This window comes from Delphinus delphis, chromosome 21, assembly GCF_949987515.2.
Source record: "Delphinus delphis chromosome 21, mDelDel1.2, whole genome shotgun sequence".
NCBI lineage: Eukaryota > Metazoa > Chordata > Mammalia > Artiodactyla > Delphinidae > Delphinus > Delphinus delphis.
This window is the reverse complement of record NC_082703.1, coordinates 18,210,849-18,234,478: the sequence shown is the minus strand read 5'-3', so window position 1 is coordinate 18,234,478 and position 23,630 is coordinate 18,210,849. Positions and strand designations below refer to the sequence as shown.

Genomic DNA, 23,630 nt, shown 5'->3' with positions numbered 1-23,630 from the left:
TCCCGGGCCAGGGCTCGAACCTGTGCCTCCTCCACTGGCAGGTGGATTCTTAACCACTGCACCACCAGGGAAGTCCAAAATTCTATTTATTTTTGATATTTATTGCTTCTAATGTTTCACCAAACAAAATGTGACAGGGAGTCTTGGGTGGACTGGAGCTAGAGCTCAGATGCTTCCAGATTGTTGGATTAGGCAGAATCCTGTCCCCTAGGGGTCCGTTGGAATACTGTTATTTTCATGGGAGCTGAAGAACATCCTGAATTTACAAAAACTTGAATGCTGCACAGATATTTGCGAAAATCTGAAGAATTACGGAGCCTGTGATGATATCAACCTGCCCCACAAAACCTAACTCCATCCAAAGAGAGAGAAATTCATCACGACTGAAAACGGGATCAAAATAAAAGGTACGTCCTAGCATCAGGGCTTGATGTCGGAAAGGGAATGTGGTGGTTCTGCGTCCAAGGTTCTGACTGATCTCAGAAACATTCCATTTCGGCGCCTGGTGGAAAACGGCAATGTCCACGTATTGACAGATTGTGAACTCTGACACTTGGCAACCCAGGAGCTCTGCTTTGGACAAACCCTAAATGAGCTTCATAAGAAGGTCTTACCTTTCATTTCACAAGAATATCTGCCGTAGGCAGATGTCCCGCGCTGGAGTGTGATAGCGGCTTCACAATCTCACAAACTTTGAGAAGAGCCTGTTTTCAGCAGTGTAGGTGTCGATGACCACAGAGTAGCAGTGTTGACAATGGCAGTGACGGACTACAAGAGGACGAAGTCTCAGTTGAGTATTGGCACTGAATGAAGCTGTCGAAGACCCAGAGTGGAACAATGGTGGGGAAAGGAGAAAACTCTTATACTCTGGAATACTGTACATCTTTGATGTGAGAAATCCTCCAAACTGAGTGCAAGTTTGATTTTTGAATCAGAAGACAGAGGCAGCATGACAGCTTCCCTGGCATCGAGAACAGCAGATTCCCAGCAGCAAGAGCAGCAGCATCTTTTGCCTCTCACTGCGTCTGCTGCAGCAGGATCCTGCCCTGGCTAGCAATGCAGCAGGGAGCCACCAGGACTGGCTGTGCATACACATTGGTTCCTCTGCAAGTATTAGGAAGAAGAGGACTCTATATAATGAAGATGGAGGCTTAGGGCTGTTGAGATTTTAGGTATTAATATTCATGTGATTGCCTTTATATTCCTAAGTTTCTGAAGCCTGAAATATTTACATTTCATAAATTATGTTGTTCTAAATATCTGTGTCAAGTTGGGATCAGTGCAAACCACTCTATGTATTTGTATTCATCAGCTTGAGTTGCCATAACAAAATACTACAGACTGAGTGGCTTGAACAACAGAAATTTATTTTTCATAGTTCTGGAGGCTGGGGAGTCCAAGATCAAGGTCCCCCAAGTTTTTGGTGAGAGCTCTCCTTCCTGGCTTGCAGATGACTGCCTTCTTGCTGTATCCTCATATGATAGAGAGGGAGAGAGAGAGAGAGAGCGAGAGAGAGAGCGAGAGAGCGAGAGAGAGAGAGAGCGAGAGAGAGAGAGAGAGAGAGAGAGAGAGAGAGAGAGAGTGAGAGAGATCTCTTCCGCTTCTTATAACGGCACCAGTTCTATTGGACTAGAGCCCTACCCTTATGACCTCATTTAATGTTTATCACCTCCTCGTATTTGGATCTGCTGGGGTCAAAAAGCCACTGTCATAGATCTGTTTCCACCACAACTCAAATCAGCTAGAGACCCTTTTCTTACCCAAGGCCCCAGTCAGAGCTGGTGGGCCTGATGGCCAACTCTATAATAGGCTAGAGGGCCGCAAAGCAAAGCAACTTGCCTTTCATGCTGGAGAAGCTATTTCACCACTGCAGATCCTAGAAACTTCACTGAGATGGCAGGACCCTGAATTTCCCCAGAATGTATCTCCCATCCTCTGACACATGTGTGTTTTTCTTGGGCATCTTGGACCCCTGCAACTTTCTGTTCATTCCATCCGACCAGCATGACATTGTCAGTGTAGTGACCCAGCGTGATTCTTGGAACAGGGGACTGATTAAGGTCCCCTGTGGATAAGTTGTGACAGAGATGCATAAAATTACACTTCCAGATGAAAATAAACTGCTTATGACGATCTCTGCTTATTGGAATGAACAGACAAGAGTTATTTTGGAAGAACTGCATTTGGAGGGAATGTTGAAGTGAATCTTGAAATGAACCTAGGGGATTTGATACACAGGAATAGTATGAACAAAGACATAAAGGTAAGTAAATGCAGGATATAGAAAGTGATTGGTTGACTAAGTGATGCATTCAAAAACTATTTATTGAGCACCTACTAAGTGCCAGTGACTTAACTTTGCTGAGTTTGTGAAAGAGAAAGGTAGGATGTGACTGGGCCTTAAATGACAGAATAAGGAGATGGTACTTGATTAAAAGGCAATTGTAAACCACCTGAAAGTTTTTAAGCTGGAGAGTGATGATTAGAGTTGCTTTTCATGAGGATTGATCCGGCAGCAGACGCTAATATTCCAGCCAGGAAGAAGCAATGAGGATCTTAGAGCAATGGCAGTGAGAAAGGAAGGGGAAGGATCAGCTGAGGAAAAGTTGTGGATGAGGAATCCGCATCTGTCTGGGTATGGGGGCCAGTGAGGGACATGAGCCAGAAACAACTCAAAGGCTCTGAACTTGAGTGATTGAGATTAACAAAAGAAATAATGACGTCAACAGGAGGTTTGGTATCAGGTGGAAGATAATGATAATAATAATAGTAGCTGATATTATTAGACAGAAGCACCTTGAGGGCAGGACTGTGATTGCTTTGGTTCACACTTTATCCTCGGTGCTTGGCTCACAGAGGACAATCAATAAATATTAGTCACAAAATATATGCTCGATCTCACTGAATTGTCACATCCATCCTAAGAAGGAGGTGTAATTATGCCCCATTTTCTGCTATCAATTTTATTTTTTATTTTGGACTACCTCAGGCATATACAAATAAACAGGAAATAATGATATATATACATAGATATTTATCTCTCTCTATATAGATATCTACTCCTCAACTTGAGAAAAAGAAAGTAATACAGATATTATCATTATCTCCATTTTACAGGTAAGAAACCTGAGGCTGAGAGGGGTCAAAAACTTGTTCAAGGTCACACAGCTAGCCCATGCTGCAGCTGTGACTTGAATATAGGCCTGTCTGTCATACCTAGTTTGTGACATTGATGGGACATCCATGTGGAGGTACTCAACAGGTGGATGGAAATATCATATGTGAGGTATGGAGAGAATTTAGGAGTAGAAATATTGACATGGGAATTGTCTGCATCAAAATGATGGTTGAAGGGACAGCAGTGGGAAGGGAATAAACAGTAAGTGCTCTGAGGATACAGACTTGTGTTTGAGTGATGTGCCTTCTTGGAGGGAGAACAAAATATGCGAGTCTATTTTAAAACCTGGCCTGTTCATAGAGTAAGAGCTCCTTTTATGCTGGTCCAGAGTGTCCCCTTTGGTTTCTAGAAAAAGGGCAGAGCTGCCTGCAATCCACAGAGTGCTTATTCTCTATGTCTGGCATAGGGCGAGGCCAAAGAAGACATTGGTATTTGGCATCATTGGCTTTATAAAAATCCTGGAGGTGAGGATGTTATTTTTTCTAGGCAGAGCCCCAAATGCGGCTCTAACCCTATCCTATTGGGTAGCTAGCCTGCTTCTAGCTGAGGCTTGGCTTGTATAGAGATGGGTGCCCTCCTCCACTCATATCCTTGTGGACCGCTGAGGCTTAGCAGTGCTGAATAGGATTTTACTGAGTTTGTAATTGTTAGCAATGCTACCCTCCTGAGGAAAGAGTTCTTGGCTTCACTCCAAATCAGAAGTTTTAGTTGCCTCAGGAGAAAAGTAAGAATTCTAGAAAAAGTCTTGCCAGTGTTTGATAAGCCTCCACATCTCCTCACGCCACTGAAGAGCACAGCATTGGGGGAAGTTCCCAGTGAACATCAAGTTTGGATATAAAAATTCCTATAGTAATATTATTTGCAACTAGACTATCTGTGTGATAAAAATTTCTTAAGGAGAGGTTCTGCAGAAGAAGTTTGGTAACACACGATAAAGTTGAGGTCTTGGAGATGACATGTGTCATCAGACCTCTTTAATGACATTATCAACCCCCTTGAGAAAAGATCAGAGACACAGGAGGTATATTATTTTGACTCTCAGAGTCCCTTCTTCAGAATGTCAGCATAGGCGAGGGTAGGTACAAAACTTAACCTCTAAATCTCAGTGGCTTCATGCAACGACCACCGCTACAAAAAGCTGTTTTTTTCACTCAAAAGAATCTGCTGTGACACTTCAGAGTAGCTCCCTTCCAAGTAATGACTTGGAGAAACAGCCTGTTTTTCTCTTCATGTCAATCTAATGCTGAATAGTTTGTGGCCACAGTCACATTATATACTCAGAGTGAATTTATCATCATTATTTTCTCTATAATTTCAAGATAAGATCTCCAAAGAACAAGGCAAGGGAAGAGAAAGCTGGAGGGCCACAGAGGTTTTGCAGAACTTTGGCTTCAAAATGACACAGGTCACTTTCCACGGCCCTGGTCCACGGTCCCACCCAACAGTAATAGAGTGGGGAAGCATAGTCTCCTGTGTGCCCGTGAGGGAAAGGACAATTAAATATCTACCATTTTCACAGAGGTAGAAAAGCACTGAAGCATGAGCACTAAAGGTAAAATGAGGGCAACTATATTGTGTGCTGTCAAGGGAAGAAGTAGTTTGACGAATATGCAGGTAACTAGGTCTTAACCTTATTGTCTGATGTTTTGCTTGATGGTGAAAATAGTTTTGTTGAATTTTCCATCCAGGATTCACAAATGCTAGCTTAAAAAAAAATAGCCATCTTCCAACCCACTGGGCAAAGTGACTCTGTGGTGTAAAAAGTAAATTGATGTGCTATAAATCTGGATGCGGATCCCTCTGCAAATCACGCAGTGTTAGAAGAATACATTTTTTTCTCCCCTTCTTACTTCTTGGTTCTGGTGCCAGATGGAGAGATTTCTGCTCTGTGAACACTCAGAGGTGCAACATTTATCCACATGACCCTTGGTTCATAACAAATGCAACAGGAGCAAACTTTAGGCATTAGGTATATGATCCTGAGTTCACCTATTATTTTCCATATAATTAACATGGAAAATGTAGGAAGCAGGTCAATCTCCTTGAGGCTACTTTTGGCATTTCCACATGCTCTGTTGCCATCCTACTGGTCTACTTTTCACTTCCTTGGTGTTATCCATATCACTGTTATGGAACTTGGTATCCTCCTCCTCTGGGTCTCCCTTCCATTTCCCAGCATCTGCCATGGTACCTTGTGCATGACCGTCAGTAAATTAATATCAGTGATTCTTAACTAAATGAATGGCTGGTTTCACTTTCTGCCCTACTTAGGATCAACGTGTATTCTAGCTTCTCTCACTCCACTGCCCACCAGCTCTTGCTGCTTTGTTCAATCTCTTCTGCCCCACTGGGTGGTGGTTCAGAGAAGCTGTGAAACATGGGGGCATGAGGCAGTGCAGAGAAAGTGAGAAAGAGCAGAGTGGCTGTCTGGGGTCAACACAGCTTGTGATCTAATAAGCTGGATAGCGATCGGGGCTGGGGGTCAAGTCAAGGAGGATTCCTCAGAGAACTGTTAGTTCAAACCCAAATGTTTACTTATAGAGAATTTTTTCCCTATTGTTATTTTATTTCTAGCTTATTCTGTGTTAACTTATCCTAATAAGTGGAATGAGGTCAGAGGCTGAATTGGAACCAGAGTGCTCCTGACGCTATTCCTGGTGTTTTTTAGTAACAAGAAATTATACTCTGGGTCAGTTTTGCCATATGCAAACATCAGTTTACTGAACTTGTCCTAATTGCCCCCCAGAGTGGAAGGAGGATGAAATGATAAAAGATATGTGAAGGGGACCTGGAAATTTGAAAAATGCAATACTGTATTGATTAAATAAACATTTATTTGGAAGGTTGCAATGTGCCTACCATGGACTGGACAAAAAGAGATTAAAAAAAAACCAATGTCTACAGCCAAAGAATTTACAATCCAGGTAAAAGAGAGATGAGTAAGAGCTAGGAAAAAATTGGATAGATATTATTCTAAGAACTACGAAGAGTTTTATGAAATAATTAGTTATGGTAAACCTTTACACACAGGTTTGCAAGAAAAAAAGGCGGGGGTGGGTGGCGCGCATTTCTTCCCTTTGGCTTTTCCAAATGGCTTAGTACTAACAGTGGCAACAACTACTCTTAATATCATAAATGGAAGAATGATGCTTTATAATGGATGCTTTGTTATCTATATCTTACAGTTCAGTTAGTTAGAGCTAAGTGAAGATGTCAAATGAGCATCCAGTACTGTGCCAAGGGAAAGTGTCTCTTCCAACGGTAAAGTCACAGGTTGATGTGAGATGCCTGCCTGAACAGCACTTTCTCGGGCGCTAACACTGTTGCTATTTCCACCTTCATCCCAAATGCTCTGCCGCCTATGATGAAATATACAGACAGGGCCCAACAGGCCACACTGGATCTGGAGTGTTTGTGGCAGCCTTTTTCCCGCCCCACCCTGAAGTCCCACCTATCCTGGGACGCTCTGGAAGGAAGCCCATGGGCGGTGTGGAGCAGCGCTCGGTCCCATCTCTCCTCAAGAGGCCACACCCACCGCAAGGCCCCCATTGTGTCTCGGGGAACAGTAACCCGACAGTCTTACGCTGGCTGCCCTTCTTCAGAGGAAGCGAGCGGCTCTGGCTTCCGCGACCCCAGCCAGGCAGCCAGGCAAGGGGCGGGGCGGGGCGGCGACAGGCGGTGCAGGTGGCAGTGGCGCAGAGACGCGCACTCTAGGACCGCGCGCTCTAGGGCCGCGCGGGCGCCCCGGGCCCCGCACGCCTGCCTCGCGCGGGCGCCGCCGCACCTGAGGGCGGAGCTAAGCCCGAGACCCGCCCGCTCCCGGGCGCGAAGCCCCCTCCCCGCGTCCCTCTCGCCGCGCTGCAGACTCGCGCAGGTGCGTGAGGCCTCACCCGCCCGGGACCAGCAGACGCGGGCTCGCCATGGAGCACATCCGCACGCCCAAGGTTGGTGCTACGGGCGCGGGCGGAGGAGGGAGAGCGGGAGCAAGAGGAAGGATGCTGAGCCGGCTGGAGGCCCGGCTTCCCTGTCCGGCGCAGACCGAACTGGCACCGCGAGCGAGCGAGGGAGGAGGCGGCGCCGGAGCCTCTCCCGCTTCGCCGGGAGGCTGGGCTTCCTCTTGCTGCCTCACAGGCCTAGCCTTGGCTGCTGCTGGATCTAACCTCTTGTCCTTGGGGATGCTCAGTGGACAGAGGGCTGGACGGGAGGGAAGCCTAACTGCCAGTAGAGTAATGGGGCTGCTGATAGGCTGATAAACGCTTCCTTCTGGTCTAGCACTAGGTTGCTGCTTTAAAAAATTTTTTTTTTCTGTTGGCTGCTCTGAGCAGTTGAAAGAGAAACAAGCCTTCCTAATAACAGGTGCAAGGAAACGAGTTACGTGCAGGTGCGTTGAATGCACTCGGGAAGCTTGTTGAATCTAAGGGTTCAGACCCGCCCAACTCGCCCTTCTGCTTCTTGGTCCTCAGGCTATCAGCTGCAGTGGACCTTGCACCGAGCAGATGATCAGTGTTCGCTGTAGGCTGAATATTATCAATCCTTCCATCTTCTTGCCTTTTCCAGTGGGTTGCAGCTTACAGATTCGTCCACTGGTCTGTTTTAAACAACACCAGATCTTGCCAACTCAACAAAAGCGACTGGTCCCAGATCATTTCAGTTAAATAACACTGGAAACGTTGACCCCTGTACCAAACCTTACTATTCATGGTTGTACTAGTAATAAAATTTAGAGCGAAAAAAGTGATCGACATTCCTGATAAAAACCCTAAATTAGTGACAAAACCTATTTCAGGAACCTATTGGCTGTCTCTTGTTACTACCACTATAGCGCCTTGCGTTTCCGGGATGATCTCCTGTTCAAAATCTAGGTCCTGACAGTGAAGTCAAAGCTGGGCCTGAGTGGGCGGAACTTAGGAGGCCCCAGGGATCGTATTCATCTCATGGGGCCATTGCTGTGCAGTAAGTCCAGTAAGAAAAATTCATTCCTAAATTCCGGAATGGTTTCTCTTTATAAAGGCAGCTTTACGATTGTCTTATGTCAATGGAAGAATAAAATCTTTCAGTTTGCCACATAATGTGAGTTCCAACAGTAAAGTTAAGTTGTATTGATTTTGCACCATGGAATTAAATTGTTGCTTCACAATCGGGAAATTGTAAACTTAGAGGAGAGTGCCGTAAACCGCAGGATAGGTGGCTCAGAGCTTTCAGGGTTTAAGTGGTGCTAAATAATTTATTCTGGAATGAGGAATTTAACTCATGAACTCCCTCTGCCCTTGCCAGGGGCATCCTTTCTTTGTCATGATGAAGGGGGCTCTTGATAAAAATGATGTCTGATGTGAATGTCAGTAGTGATAGGGTGACATGACACTGAGTGCTTTTCTTCCTATGGAATATGAATTTTGGGAGTAAAGGCCTTTTCTCATCCTTATTCAAACTCATTCTCTACAAAGCCATGTGTGCAAACCTGAACATCAAGCAATATTCTCACTTGTTCTTAAAACCCGTTTTCATAAACACCCTGTACCATAAATCTTCTGTCAGGAAACAGAAGGAAATGGGGGGAAATGGATAATTGTCTGAAATTTCACTGAGTTGAGAGTCATGAACGTTTAGGATAATGCAGGTGGAAAAAAATTAAAAGCTACAGAGGTCGGGGGGGGATCCAATCCAGTTATTCATTCATTTCATTCCACAAGCATTGGAGAACCTTTCCTGTGAGAAGCTCCTGTGTGAGCTCTGTGAAGCTCCAGACCAGGGAGCTCCTGGCCTGGAACGGAGGCAGTTGTAAATCTGGAGAGAGATGTGTACAAGGGACAGTGGGCAGAGAGGGCAATGGATGGAGGATCAGCTCTACCATAAAGGGTGAGGGAAGGCTTCTTAGAAGAGCTGAGTCTTTTTTTTTTTTTTTTAATTTTTTTTTTGTGGCACGCGGGCCTCTCACTGTTGCGGCCTCTCCCATTACGGAGCACAGGCTCCGGACACACAGGCTCAGCGGCCATGGCTCACGGGCCCAGCCGCTGTGCCGCATGTGGGATCTTCCCGGACCAGGGCACGAACCCGTGTTCCCTGCATCGGCAGGCGGACTCCCAACCTCTGCGCCACCAGGGAAGCCCGAAGAGCTGAGTCTTAACACGCAGGAGCGTTGGAGATGCTGTCAGGCAGTTGTGTAAATATGGTATATTGTAATAAATCATTACTCCCTCAAAGATGCTGAAAGCCTAACAGCGATAAAGATAGAAATGATGACATGACATGATTCCCTGAGGTTAAACAGTATCATTTTATTTTACATTTTTAAAACAATTAAAAAATTTTTATTTTTCACTTCCTGTTTTATTGAGATAGAATCGACATACAGCACTGGATAAGTTTAAGGTGTACAGCATAATGATTTGACTTACATACATCATAGAATGATTGCCACAATAAATTGATGACCATCCATCATCATTTAGATAGAAAATTAAAGAAATAGAAAAAAATTTTTTCTTGTGATGGGAACTCTTAGAATTTATTATCTTAACTTTCATGTATAACATACAGCAGTGTAAATTATATGTATCATGTTATCCATTCCATCTCTAGTACTGATTTATCTTATAACTGGAAGTTTGTACCTTTTGACCACCTTCCTTCAGCCTGCCCCGCTGGTAACCACAGATTGGGTCTCTCTTTCTATGAGTTTGTTTGTTTGTTTTGAGGTGTAATTGCCCTACATCACTGCGTTAGTTCTTGTTACACAACATAGTGATTCGGTATTTTAAACAATTTCATTTTACATTTTTAAGTGCAATACTAATTTTCACAGTATAAATGAAAAGGGACCGTACTACTTACAGAGCTTGTGTTGTAAAATGTATAATTTTTGATGGTCATATTCGTCTTTGTTCTGGGCTTCCATTATATCATGGGGGTGCTGAATAGATAGCTTGTCTTATATTGTACGATTTCACGTCTTAGGTGGCTTGTGAGGGGTATACACTCGAGTTTGAAGTGTATTTACCATGTGGCTGGCAGGGGTTTATTTTAAGAGGAAAGGAAATGCATGTATAATGTACAGTTGTTTTCCTATTACAGTGAAGTCATTCATTTACTCTTTGTAAGCTGTGCGATATCATCACAGCCTCTGTACTCTGCTTCAGTCTCTGGAGTGCAGTGTAAGGAGAGAGATACCCATGTATAATCTGGATGCTTTGCACATCTTTCTTGCTGGTGTGTGTGTGTGTGTGTGTGTGTGCGCGCACGCGTGCGTGCGTGTGTGTGTGTGTGTGTGTGTGTGTGTGTGTTTAACAGAAGCCTTTAACAGAGCGTATACTAAGCAGGATGTTTCTCTCCCGGAATGGTTCCTGTATAAGAAAAAGAAAATGTTCCAGGGAGGAGCTAGTTTGCAGTTGGGTTTAAGTTAGGACACCAAGCATTACCTGTATTGCATCACAGTGAACTTTTTGTTTCTACTTCTCTGTCTGGTTTTCTCTGCCACTCTGAAGACTTGCTGGTAAGAAAAAACCCTGCAAGAAACTTAGGGATAATTTGGGTTCATGTGTTACTTAGTTATATATAAAGCCTTCAGGGCTTTTAGAAGTAACTTAAAGTGTTTTGTAGGGTTTGGGTTAGTATCGGATAGATGCTAATGTGTCTAGGAACCTGGTGAAGTAATCTCTACTTTTTATGTTTTGGTCTTTCTGGAAGACATTTTTTTCCCACACATGTAAATTTGAGTTGTAAAATAGAATATGTGATGACCTCCAAAACTCCAAATAGACCTTGAAAATGCCTTTTGTTCCTTTCCACCCCCATCCCTGGCCTGAGCCGTTACTCTCACAGCCTCCTAACTGGTTCCTCTTTGCTTTTCTCCCATCCCTCCTCCACAGAGGGAGCCTGGGTGATGCTTTTATGACACAAATTGGTCATGTTACTTCCCTGCTGAAATTCTTGGGTGGCTTCCCTTTGTACCCAGGATATAGAGTGAGAATCCCCAGAGTGGCCTGCCTGGACAGACCCATGTTTACTTCTCAGCCTCATTCTGTGACAGTCGTCTTCTTACTCACCACCCTCTGATCACAGCTAGCCTTCGTGGGTTTCTCACATGTGACAGGTTCTTTTCTGCCTCAGGACTTCTGCATTGCTGTTCCATCCAGAGGATACTCTTATCCCCCTGCTCTTCACCTGCCTAAATGTCTCATCTTCATAGTTTCAGATTAAATATAATTTCCTCAGGAAGGTATTGCCCAATTCTCCATCTAAATCAGGGCTGCCTGTTATTGATATATTCTGTCATGGAACCCATATTTCACCTTATGCCCCTTGTTACATACATGTTATATATATATGCAAGTGATTATTTGTTTCATGTCAAGCTCCCCTTTTAGACCAGGAGCCCTGTGAAGGTGAGGACCACATCTTGTTCACCCCTGTATCCACAGCATCTAACATAGTTTCTGGCACCAAGTAAGCACACAGTAAATAAATTAAGAATTGGATAATAGAAGGAATGAGTGATTCTTAATTTCAGCCCTTCAGTTTTTAATATTTTCTTTAGTAATCCAGGCCTTTTGTGCATTGTACCCATGCTAGGTACCATATTGTCAGTCTTCTAATAGTATTAAGTACTTGTGGATGTCAATATATTTTATAAAATATATAGCATATATATAATGATATGTCTTTTGTCATTATATATTGTTTTAATGAGACAGAATTAAAATAACATAAAATTCACCATTTAGCCATTTTAAAGTGTACATTTCAGTGTTTGTGGCCTCTCCTGTTGCGGAGCGCAGGCTCAGTGGCCATGGCTCACGGGCCCAGCCGCTCCGCGGCATGTGGGATCTTCCTGGACCGGGACACGAACCCGTGTCCTCTGCATTGGCAGGCGGACTCTCAACCACTGTGCCACCAGGGAAGCCCCATTTCAGTGTTTTTTGGTATATTTGTGTGGTGTACCTCTCACCACTGTCTAATTGGGAACATTTTCATCACTCCCAAAGAAACCTAGTACCTATTAGTAGTCAGTCCTCGTTCCCTACTCCAGCCCTTGGCAGCACTAGTCTACTTCCTGTCTCTATTAGATTTGCCTATTCTGGGCAGTTCACATAGATGAGTAATATAATTTGTGGCCATTTGTGACTTGCTTCATTTAGCATAACCCTTCCTGGGTTCATCCAACTTGTAGTAGGTGTTGGGGCTTCATTCCTTTTTTATTGCAGAATAATATTCCTTTTTGTGGATATACCACATTCTGTTTATCCTTTCGTCAGTGGATGGGCATTTGGGTTATTTCCACTTTTTTGTTTATTATGAATAGCACTGCACATGAACACTCATATACTTGTTTTTTGGGAGAACATAACTTTCCAGTTCTCTTGGGTGTATCTCTGGAAGTGGAATTACTGGGTCATATAGTAACTTTAATATTTGAGGAAACTTATGAGTACATCTTACATATTATACAACTAAATCTTTTTTCTTTAAATATACATCTAATAATCTAGAATGATTTATGTAGTATTCAGAACCTAGGCACTTTAGGACTAATTGTTTAAATGGGTGAAGAGAGAGGTTTACATCAAAAGGGAGTATAGATTTTTATTGTTAGGTTTACATCAAAAGGGAGTATAGGGTTTCCCTGGTGGTGCAGTGGTTGAGAGTCCGCCTGCTGATGCAGGGGACACAGGTTCGTGCCCCGGTCCAGGAAGATCCCACATGCCCTGGAGTGGCTGGGCCCATGAGCCATGGCCGCTGAGCCTGCGCGTCCGGAGCCTGTGCTCCGCAATGGGAGAGGCCACAACAGGGAGAGGCCCGCGTACCCCAAAAAAAAAAAAAAAAAAGAAAGGGAGTATAGATTTTTATTGTTATACATTTAAACAGTTTCTTAGAAAAACAACCTAATGAGATGAAGTTATATTTACATCACTCCAAATTCAATTCTAATTTGTGATAATATGCCCTTTTTATATAGTTGAAAATAGCATGCTTTAGCTCTCTTATTGAAATTTTTGCCCACCATTATTTTGTATATATATTTTCTATTCAGATGTCATCTCCCTACTTATTGTTTTAATGGTTGCATATTATTCATTTGAGTAGGGTTTGCTTAAACTGTATCCACTCATAGGGATGTGGGTTTTGTGCCCCTAGGAGAATACCTGGTACAGTTTTCTCAATTAATTATTGCCCAGAGTGGAATGATGAGAGTAGGAACAGTCTTTATAAGGATTCTCATTACGTGATATCTTTCAGTGTTGGAAAGCTTCTTTATGGTCCAGGGTTTAGAAAAACTCTTTATAGTCCCAGCGAGCAGAAATGAAGGGACTGCGGAGGAGAAGGTCTTGGCTCCGTATAGAGAAGTTCTTTACCACAATTATACCTGTTATAGAAGAGAAATTAGTTTATCTCTTGAAGGATTACATGTGTCTTAAGCAGAGTCTGGATGACTCTCGTTAGCAAAGACATGAACGTGTTTCAGGCATCTGAGGGGAGAATAGACTAGAATCCTGTCTGAATTTCCTCTGAGCCCAGTGCCCAGCTGGCCCGAGCTCCCTACTTCTGATTCTGAGAACTTGCTGTGTCCCTTGGCAATCCACGCTGACCATGGACAGCTCTAGCCAGTAGGAAGTTTTCCTTATATTGAGTCAGAATCTGGCTCACTGTAGTTTTTAGTAATTGTGTCTAGCTCTGTCCCCTGGAATGTTCCCCAATACATCAACCCTCCTTCCAGGAAATGGCCCTTCGAGGATTTCCTAGGATGCCACCACCTCCATAATCCTTCCCTCTCACCTAAGTAGTTGGCTTAGCCCTGCTTTTCTGGCAACCAACCAGTGGCTTGGTTTTAAGTCCCTTTATATCCTGGTTACTTTACTCAATGAGTTAAAAAAAGTATATGATTACTTCAGGTTTTGTTGAACTGGGAGAGAGTAAAGTTTGCTAACTATTTTTTAAATTTAAATATCCTCGAGCCACAGCTCAGCGGCCTGTGGAAGAGAGCCCTAAAGTGGTCTCCACACACTGAGCTGTGAAGTCAAGTCTCCCCTGTCTTTTCCTTGCATGATAGTATCTTACACTTAGCTTTGTTGAATGTTATCTCATTGGATTTAGCTTCTCGCTTAATCCCTAACACTGTTTTTGGATCCTGATATACATCTGCTATTCCTCTCAGTCGGGTACCATCCACTATTTAACAGCCTTGCCCTCTATTATTACCTCATCCGTGATCTTATCCAGGGAAGAAGCTAAATTAGGCAGATGTGACTTCTTAGTAGCTTAAGTTCACCCTCTCTCTCAGGTTCTCCATCCTGATAACAGATACACTAGTTGCCCCAGCTTGGTGCCATTTACCGTTTGATAAACTTGGCTTCCATCACCTCTCCAAACAGCTCGTCAAAGAAAAAACTGAGTAGCCTGCGAATGATGGAGTGAATCCTCCTGCTGACTGATAGTTTCCTTTTCTAGGTTCATACAAAATTCCATTAAAGAAGCCGTTTTAGAATCTTGCCTAGATTTAATGTCAAACTCACCAGCTTATAATTCAAAATTCCATACCCCCATTTGAAAATAGTGATGTCATTTGCAAGATCTCTCTGTGATAGAGATCAGTAGAGTCATGAGAAGATTGGCTTTCTCTGTGTCATTCACTGTCATTATACCATCGGCACTAAGTGTTATCTCTTTCATCTTTATTTTAAAAAGTATACACTTTCAGGTTATAAAAGTATATTTACTTTTAATTCCTTAATAGGAAGAATATGGAAATTAACCACTGTTAATATGTGAGTATATTTCCTTCTGATATTTTTTTTTCTTTGCATGAATACTCACACTTTTTATTTGCTTGTTTAGAAATTTAGGATCACCCAATTCAATTTTGTAGTGTGCTTCTTTTCATTTACCTTATTGTGGTCTTTGAAAATATGCTTTTTAGAAGACTATGTGATTTTTTTATCCTATGGAAATGTCATTATCGCATTAACCATTTCCCCATAAGGCTGTTCCAATAATATAATGAAGAATATCTTATTTATTAATTATTATTTGCATATAGGCTAGAGCCCTAGATGGAATTACTGTGTCATGGAAGATGAACAATTTTATGGTTAATATATGTTGCCTAATGACTTTCCAAAAATATATCAATTTTCAGAAATAGGGCATAGTGTCTTTCTCACTGTACCATTGCTTAATTATTTGAAAAATATTTGTTAAAGGGGGAATAGCACTGTGTTATTTCATGGTACATTTTTTTTTATTTCTAGTGAGGTTGAAGCATTTTCAAAAATATGTTTATTGACTATTTTATTACTTTCCTCAATTATCTATTTATATCTTTCTCCATTTCAATAATTGTTGTTTGTGTGTGTGTGTATAGTATGTATATATATTTGTATATAGATTTAACTGCCAGTCTGTTTTCTGGAAGTGACTATACCATTTTAAGATCCCACCAACAATGTGTGAAGGTTCCAGTTTTTTAGTATCCCTGCTAACACTTGTTATCGTCTGTCTCTTTTATTCATCCTAGTGGGTGTGAAGTGGTATTGATCATGGTTTTGGTTTGCATTTCCCTAATGACTGATTATTTTGAGCATCTTTTCATATGCTTAATGACCATTTGTATATTTTCTTTGGAGAGCTCTCTATTCAGATCCTTTGTTCATTTTTTAATTGGATTATTTGTCTTTTTTAATTATCGAGTTGCAAAAGTTCTTCATATATTATGGATATAAGTCCCTAATCAGATATATGACTTACAAACGTCTTCTCCCGTTCTGTCAGGTTTTTTTTCACTGTCTTCATGGTGTCCTTTGAAACACAAAAGTTTTGAATTTTGATGAAGTCCACCTTACCCAGTTTTTCTTTTGTCACTTGTGTTTTTGATGTCATATCCACGTATATTTTTTTAAAAGCCCTTTTTTTCTGATTAAAAAGGTAATACATTACAGAAAATTTAGTTCAAAAAAGCAGAAAGAAAATAAAAGCCATGCACAATCTCAATACCCAAGAAGAACTGCTGTTAACTTTGTATATTGTGAGCCCTTTTCTTTGTATAAAAATGGAAAAGTGTTATAAAACAAAATTACATTTGTTTTCCCTCTCTCTTTCTGTCTCTCTGTGCCTGTGTGTATGTGTAATTTGGGGAGTGAGAGTCTGTGTTTTGTATGTCACAGTATACCATAAATATTTTTCTCACCTTATTAAACATTCTTCTGAAAAGTGATTTGTTGTAACTACATGGTCTCACATTGCGTGGATGCATTATAAGTTATTTAGTGTTGGGAGGCAGTTAATTCTCCTGTAAACATTTCTGTTCTTTTGTTCTGAGGTTATCTTTTCAAGGGTGATTTTATAGTAAACAGCCTTGGAAGAGAGAAATGGTTTCTCCCTTGGGCAAAGGGCAGATTTGTTTGCTGTCCGGGTAATAAAGACAACATTTTCCTCGGGGCCAAAGGTTGGTCAGGGTTGCTAGCAGCCCTCTTATAAGATTGGCGTGTATGATGCTCTGAGTGTCCTCATCTGGGACACAGAGCTGCTCGGAGTGCAGCATCCACTGGGCTGCTGTTTCCCCTCAGACTGGGGAGGTGGGGAGGGGTGGGTGTAGGCACCTGATGTAGACGTGGAGCTCCTGCTTCCTGGTGTGCAGAGAGTAATGAAGTCCTTTGTTTCTGACCCAGGAGTCTTGTGTCTTCCCTCAGCAACCATGAAACTGCGGCAGGCTAACTTGTTAGGTTGCAAGCAGACTAAAATTTCAGGCATTTCACAGCTTTTAACCAAGTTTATTATCACTTACTATTTGATAGTAAATTTGCTTCCATTTCGTCACTAGAACAAATAACTGATAAACATCAGTGAATTTAAATTGTTGGGCAGATCTCTCTGTTGCCTCAGATTAAATTTCTAAAGTGTGATTTTGGGTTCCATTTCTATACGTATCTTAAAGATTTTTGATATCTTCTGCTAGATTTTCCTCTAGAGTTGTGTCTGCTTTGCCAGTGTAGCAGAGGAACTTTTTTCCTTTATTCTTATGAGAATGATACGTGAAGTGTGGTTTCTCATTAATTTATATACTATAGCTTTGCTTATTGGTGAGATTGAATATACTTTTGGTGGCTGTTTGTAACAATAGCAATATAATAATAGTACTGGTGAAAGAAAATCCTTCAGTAGCACTTGCTGTGTGCTAGGCACTCATTTCATTAGTCCTTGAAATAACTCTATTAGGTGTAAGTATTATTATTATCCCCATTTTGCAAATGAGGAAACGGAGGTGAAATAACTTAAAAGGGGCAGAGTGAGGATGCAGAACCAGACAGTGTAGCTGCAAAGTTTGTTTTCTCAGCAGCTACGCTATCTTGTGTTTGGATGTTGAGAGTGGGAGAGAGTGTGGTCTGGGTTCTCACTCCGGTCTGGCTTTACACTCCCAGGGCGAGGCCTTCTGCAGCCCTGCTCACATTCTTGCCTTGAGGCTGCCTCTGGATTATTAAACATGCCCCTTGTTTTTTCTTATTATTGCAGTTTGGTTTTATCGAAAGAACCAAGGTCAGCATTTTGCTTTGATTTAAGACAGATTATTGCCCAATTGTTAAAGTCTCTTCCGTTGCCCAATATTTGACAATATTGGGGAGGTAGTCTGTGTAATCAAATACACTATCTCACTTCAAAAGCAAGGCTGATAAGTTCGTTACAGTGAAACACGCCACTAGCGTGTAACAGCGGCAGTTACCTTTTCTTTAGTTTTCCAACTTGTGGTTAAGCAGGAGTTTTTTGAGCATTCCTCAAAACCACCTGCATTTCTTGAAATCCTCACTTCTAGTAGGTTTAGCAAAAGTTTAGTTGAAGTCTGGTTGTTCGGGTGCGAGTTGGGTGTGGGTACAGAACACATGGTGTGTCATAGACCTTAAGAATCCCTATTCATTCTATACTGTGTAAATGCAGGTAGCTGCCAGGTAGCTTTCTAATTAGGGGATATACACTGTGTGTGTGTGTGTGTGTGTGTGTGTGTGTGTGTGAGATGGAGAAAATTCTATGAAGAAAAATAGCAAAATTCAAGAAGAGGGATGTTGGTGGGAGTGAGTTAGGGTGGTTATTGATATATGCTGATAATACAGCCTTCCTGATAAAATGACACTTGAGCAGAGACCTAGAAGTGAGGGAGCAAGGCATCCGCTCACCTAAGGACAGCAGAGGGTCTGGAAGTAGGAATGTGCTTGGAGTCTTCAAGGAGGAACAGGAAGACAGGGTGGGTGAGGGGCAGGGATGGGGCAGTCGTGGGCAATGAGCTTGAGGGGGACCAGGGACAGAGAACGTGCGGACTTTCACCTGGCTGTGAGGAGATCCCCAGGAGGAATCCAAGCTCGGAGTTAACATTTAGCAGGCTCTTGGGCAAAAATAAACTGGGTGGAGGTAGGAGGGTAGGCAAAGCTGGAAAGAGGGGGTGGTGGGTAGCAGTGGAAGTGGAAATAAACAATATATTTACAAGTAGAGTGCTAAGGATTTACTGACAGAGTAGAGATGAGAGGAGAGAAAAAGAGGAGTTAAGAACAGCACCAAGGTTGTTTGCCCCCCGCCCTGGAAGGGTGGATTGCTGAGACAGGAACAGCTACAGGAGGGGAAGATGGGAAGCGAGGTGAGAGGGAACCCGGGCCTCAGTTTTGGACACAACTGAGTTTGAGATGCCTGTTAAGACATAGAAGCGATTTCCTTAATAGGATCAGGGAACCCCCTTAAGGAACTACAGAATGGCAATACAAGAGTGGCATACTTTTTTAATAGGACTGTTTCTTTTTTATCACTTTATAAAGGTCTCAAATCCTTTTGAAAATAGTCTGATGTAAATAAATTCAGTCAATAAATACATATTCTGGAAAATTTTCTCATAAGCCATATGCTTGTAGTTAGGTCAGAGTTCCCTATGGATCTCGTTGTTTTTAAGCAATAATTAACCCTGAATTATTTTCAGTTGAATATTGAATTTTCTATCTTGTACATCAATAATATATTTACTCCCAATAGTTTAATTTTTGTTCTTTTCCACCTTCGCCTATCATGTATCAAGATGGACAGTAAACAAATACATTTCTCAGCATGAGAGGAATATAATATTTAAAGGTATGCTAGATTGTTCCTTTGTAATATGAAAAATGCTGCTTTGCTTTGTCTTGTTTCATCTGTTTTCACAAAGCAAACTAATACACTTATAACTCAACAATAACAAAAAAATCAAGGAGCTCAATTAAAAAGTGGGCAAAGGACTTGAGTAGACATTTCTCTAAAGAAGATATACAAATGAAAGCATATGAAAAGATGTCCAACATCACTAGCTATTAGGGAAATGCAATTCAAAACCACTCTGGACTACCACTTCATACCCATTAGGATGGCTCTTGTTAAATAAATAAATAAATAAAAATAACAAGTGTTGGCAAGGATGTAGAGAAATTGGAACTCTCGGACGTGGCTGGTGGGAATGTTAAATGGTGCAGCTGCTATGGAAAACAGTTTGGCAGTCCCTCAACAACTTAAACATAGAATTACTGTATGATCTAGCAATTCTGCTCCTAGATACATGCCCAAAAGTATTAAAAACGGGGACACAAACAGATACTTGTATTCCTGTGTTCATAACTGCATTACTCACAATAGACAAAGAATGGAAACAATCCAAGTGTCCAGCAATAGAAGAATGGATAAACAAAATGTGGTATATACATATAATGGAATATTATGTAGCCGTTAAAAGGAACAAAGTTGTGATATATACCACAGCATGCGTGAACCCTTGAGACATTTTGCTGAGTGAAATAAGTCAGACAAAAAGCTTCAAATATTGGGTGATTCCACTTCTATGAGATGTCTAGAATGGGCAGCTTCTTAGAGACAGAGGTAGAATAAAGGTTAACAGGGGCTAGGGTAAGGGAAAATGAAAGTTATTACTTAATAGACGTAAAGTTTCCATTTCAAGTGATGAAAAAGTTTGGGGATAACGGTGGTGGTTACACAGCACTTTGAATATACTTAAAATGGTAAATTTTATGTTACGTGTATTTTGCCACAATAAAAAAAAAAAAAACAAGCAAAACCATTTCCTAACACATAACCAGTGCTGAATAAATAGTGAGTGAATTTGTTGAATGAATGAATGAATTCCACCTATGCTTAATTTGACAAATGAACATCAGCTTTTAGCGTGGTAGTGTGTGGGGGGGTGACAGTGTGACTCTGAAGTCAAGTGACCACAGTTTAAATTCTTACTCTGCCACTTCCTATGACTTTTTTAACTTTTGGCATAATTTTTTAAAATGAGAAGTAATTCACATAACCATAAAAGTCACACTTTTAAAGCGTACAGTTCAGTGGTTTTTGTTATATTCACAGTGTTGTGTAACCATCATTACTGTCTATCTAATTTCAGAACATTTTCATCACCCCCAAGAGAAACTTCATACCCATTATGAATACCCAGCTTCATACCCATCAGTTCCAGTTTCTGTCTCCCCACACTCCTGCAAACACTAATGTACTTTTTCTTTCTACAGATTTGCCTATTCTGGACATTGTATATAAATGGAATGTTATAGTATATAGTCCATTATGACTGGCTTCTTTCACTTAGCATAACATTTTCAAGATTCATCCATATTGTAGCCTGTATCAGTATGTCATTCCTTTTTATTGCTGAATAATATTCCATTGTGTATATTCACCCACATTTATTTATCCATTCATCAGTTGATAAATATTTGGGTTGTTTCCACTTTTTGTTTATTATGAATAATGCTGCTATGAACACTTATATACAGGTTGTGTTTTTTTTTTTTTTGCGGTACGCGGGCCTCTCACTGTTGTGGCCTCTCCCATTGCGGAGCACAGGCTCTGGACGCGCAGGGTCAGCGGCCATGGCTCACGGGCCTAGCTGCTCCGCGGCATGTGGGATCTTCCCGGACCGGGGCACGAACCTGTGCCCCCTGCATCGGCAGGCGGACTCTCAACCACTGTGCCACCAGGGAAGCCCTATATACAAGTTTTTTGTGTATGTTTTCAGTTCTCTTTGGTATATACCTAGGACTAGAATTATTGGGTCACATGGTAACTGTATGTTTAATCTTTTGAGACTGTTTTCCAGAGAGGCTGCACCATTTTATAGTTCCAGCAGCGTTGTGTGAGGGTTCCAGTTTCTTTGCATCCTCACCAGCACTTGTTATTGTCTGTCTTTTTGGTTATAGCTATCCTAGTGGGTGTGAAATGGTCTCATATTGTTGTTTGATTTGCATTTCCTTGATGGCTAATGATGTTGAACATCTTTTTATGTGCTTATTGGCTATTTGTGTATCTTCCTTGGAGCAATATCTATGCAAATTCTTTCCTTTTTTTAAATACTTTTTTTTTGGGGGGTGCAGTTTTAGGTTCACAGCAATATTGAGCAGAAAGCACAGAGATTTTTCGTATACCCCTCCCCCCCACATGCATAGCCTCCCCCGTAATCAGTATCCCTCACCAGAGTGGTTCATTTGTTATAATTGATAAACCTACATTGACACGTCATTATCATCCAAAGCCCATAGGTTATTAGGGTTCAGTCTTGGTGTTGTACATTCTATGGGTTTGCACAGATTTATAATGACATGTATCCCTCAATGTAGTATCATCCAGAGTAGCTTCACTGCCCTAAAAATCCTCTGTGTCCCACGTATCCGTCCCTCCCTTCCCAACCCTTGGCAACCTCTGTTATTTTTGTGTCTCCATAATTTTATCTCTTTCAGAATGTCATATGGTTGAAATCATACATATGTAGCCTTTTGAGATTGGCTTCTTTCACTTATAATATGCATTTAAGTTTCCTCCGTATCTTTTCATGGCTTGATAGCTCATTTCTCTTTAGTGCTGAATAATATGCCATTGTGTGGATGTATCAGAGTTTATTCACTCACTTACTGAAGGACATCTTAGTTGCTTCCACGTTTTGGCAATTAGGAATAAAGCTGTTATAGACACTTGTGTACAGGTTTTCAGCTCCTTTGAATAAATCCCAAAGAAAGTAATTGCTGGATTACATACTAAGAGTGTATTTAGTTTTGCAAGAAGCTGCCAAACTGACTTCCAAAGTGACTGTACCATTTTGTATTCCCACCAGCAACGAATGAGAGTTCCAGTTGCTTCACATCCTTGTCAGCATTTGGTGTTGTCAGTGTTTGGATTTTGGCTGTCCTTGTCAGTGTGTAGTGGTAACTCGTTGTTTTAATTTGCATTTCCCTGACGACACATGATGCACAGCATATGCTTATTTTGCCATCTGTATGTTTTTGGTGAGGTGTCTCTGTTAAGATCTTTGGCTCATTTTTTAATCGAGTTGTTTTTATCAGAAATGTCTTTTGCAAATGTTTTCTCCCAATCCATGGCTTGTCTTTTCATTTTTTTGACTGTGTTTTGCAAAGCAGAAGTTTTTAATTTTAATTAAGTCTAGCTAATCAGTTCTTTCTTTTGTAGATCACGCCTTTGCTGTTGTATTTAAAAAGTCATCGCCAAACCCATGATCATCAAGATTTTCTTCTGTGTTATATTATAGGTCTTTGTTCATTTTTAATTGTGCCATCTATAAGGGACCTCCTTCGTGGTCCAGTGGTTAAGACTCCGCACTTCCACTGCAGGGGGCATGGGTTCGATCCCTGGCTGGGGAGCTAAGATCCTGCATGCCTGGTGCTGTGTGGCCAAAAAGAAAGCTTACGTGCCATCTATATTTTTATTGTTGAGTTGTAAGTCTTTGTATATTCTGAATACCGGATCTTTCTCAGATATATGACTTGCAGATATTTGCTTCCATTCTGTGGGTCTTTTTTTCATTTTCTTGTTCTTAGAAGCACAAAAGTTTTTAACTGTGATGAAGTCCAATTTATCTATTTTTTCTTTGGTTGCTTGTACATTAGGTGCTATATCTAAGAAACCATCACCTAATCCAAGATCACAAAGATTTTCACTGTGTAGGTCTTTGATCCATTTTGAGTTAATTTTTGTGTATGGTGTGAGATAGCGGTCTACATTCATTCTTTTGCATGTGGGATTCCAGTTGTCCCAGCATCCTTTATTGAAGGACTTATACCCTTTAATTATCTCCACAACCTTGTGGAAAATTAATTCACTATAGTTGCGTGGACCATAGATGCCTGGGTTTTTTACTGGCCTCTCAGTTCTATTCCTTTGATCTCCGTATTTATCCTTAATTAGTACCACACAATCTTGATTACTGTAGCTACGTATATGGCCTTGATTGAGTCACTTGAGGTCTCCCAAAGCCTTGATTTTCTCATCTGTAACTCATTAGGAGACTAAATGAGAGAATACATTTAAAACACTTAATAATGTGGCATTTAGTAAACTTTAGCTGTTTTTCTTAATTTTATTACCATCATCATTGCCAGAGGAGGTGGTCACCGGTTTGTATGCTGGAAGAACTTCTATGAAATCTGAGAATAAA

General features: G+C 41.4%; 1 protein-coding gene across 3 annotated transcripts in view; it reads left to right on the top strand.

Annotated features, from left to right (window-relative positions):
* The first annotated feature begins 633 nt into the window (after nt 1-633).
* The window catches only part of MTMR7 (myotubularin related protein 7), a 101,079-nt gene continuing 78,082 nt past the window's right edge, over nt 634-23,630 (top strand). Inside the window, exons 1-2 of one of the 3 annotated variants that reach the window (XM_060001238.1) lie at nt 634-1,172; nt 2,110-2,263. In XM_060001238.1, coding sequence (XP_059857221.1) covers nt 2,213-2,263 — 51 coding nt within the window. In that variant the 5' untranslated portion in view covers nt 634-1,172; nt 2,110-2,212. Of the gene's footprint in view, nt 2,264-6,604; nt 7,123-23,630 lie in introns of those variants that run through there. The other 2 variants (XM_060001237.1, XM_060001239.1) reach the window with 2 other exon arrangements.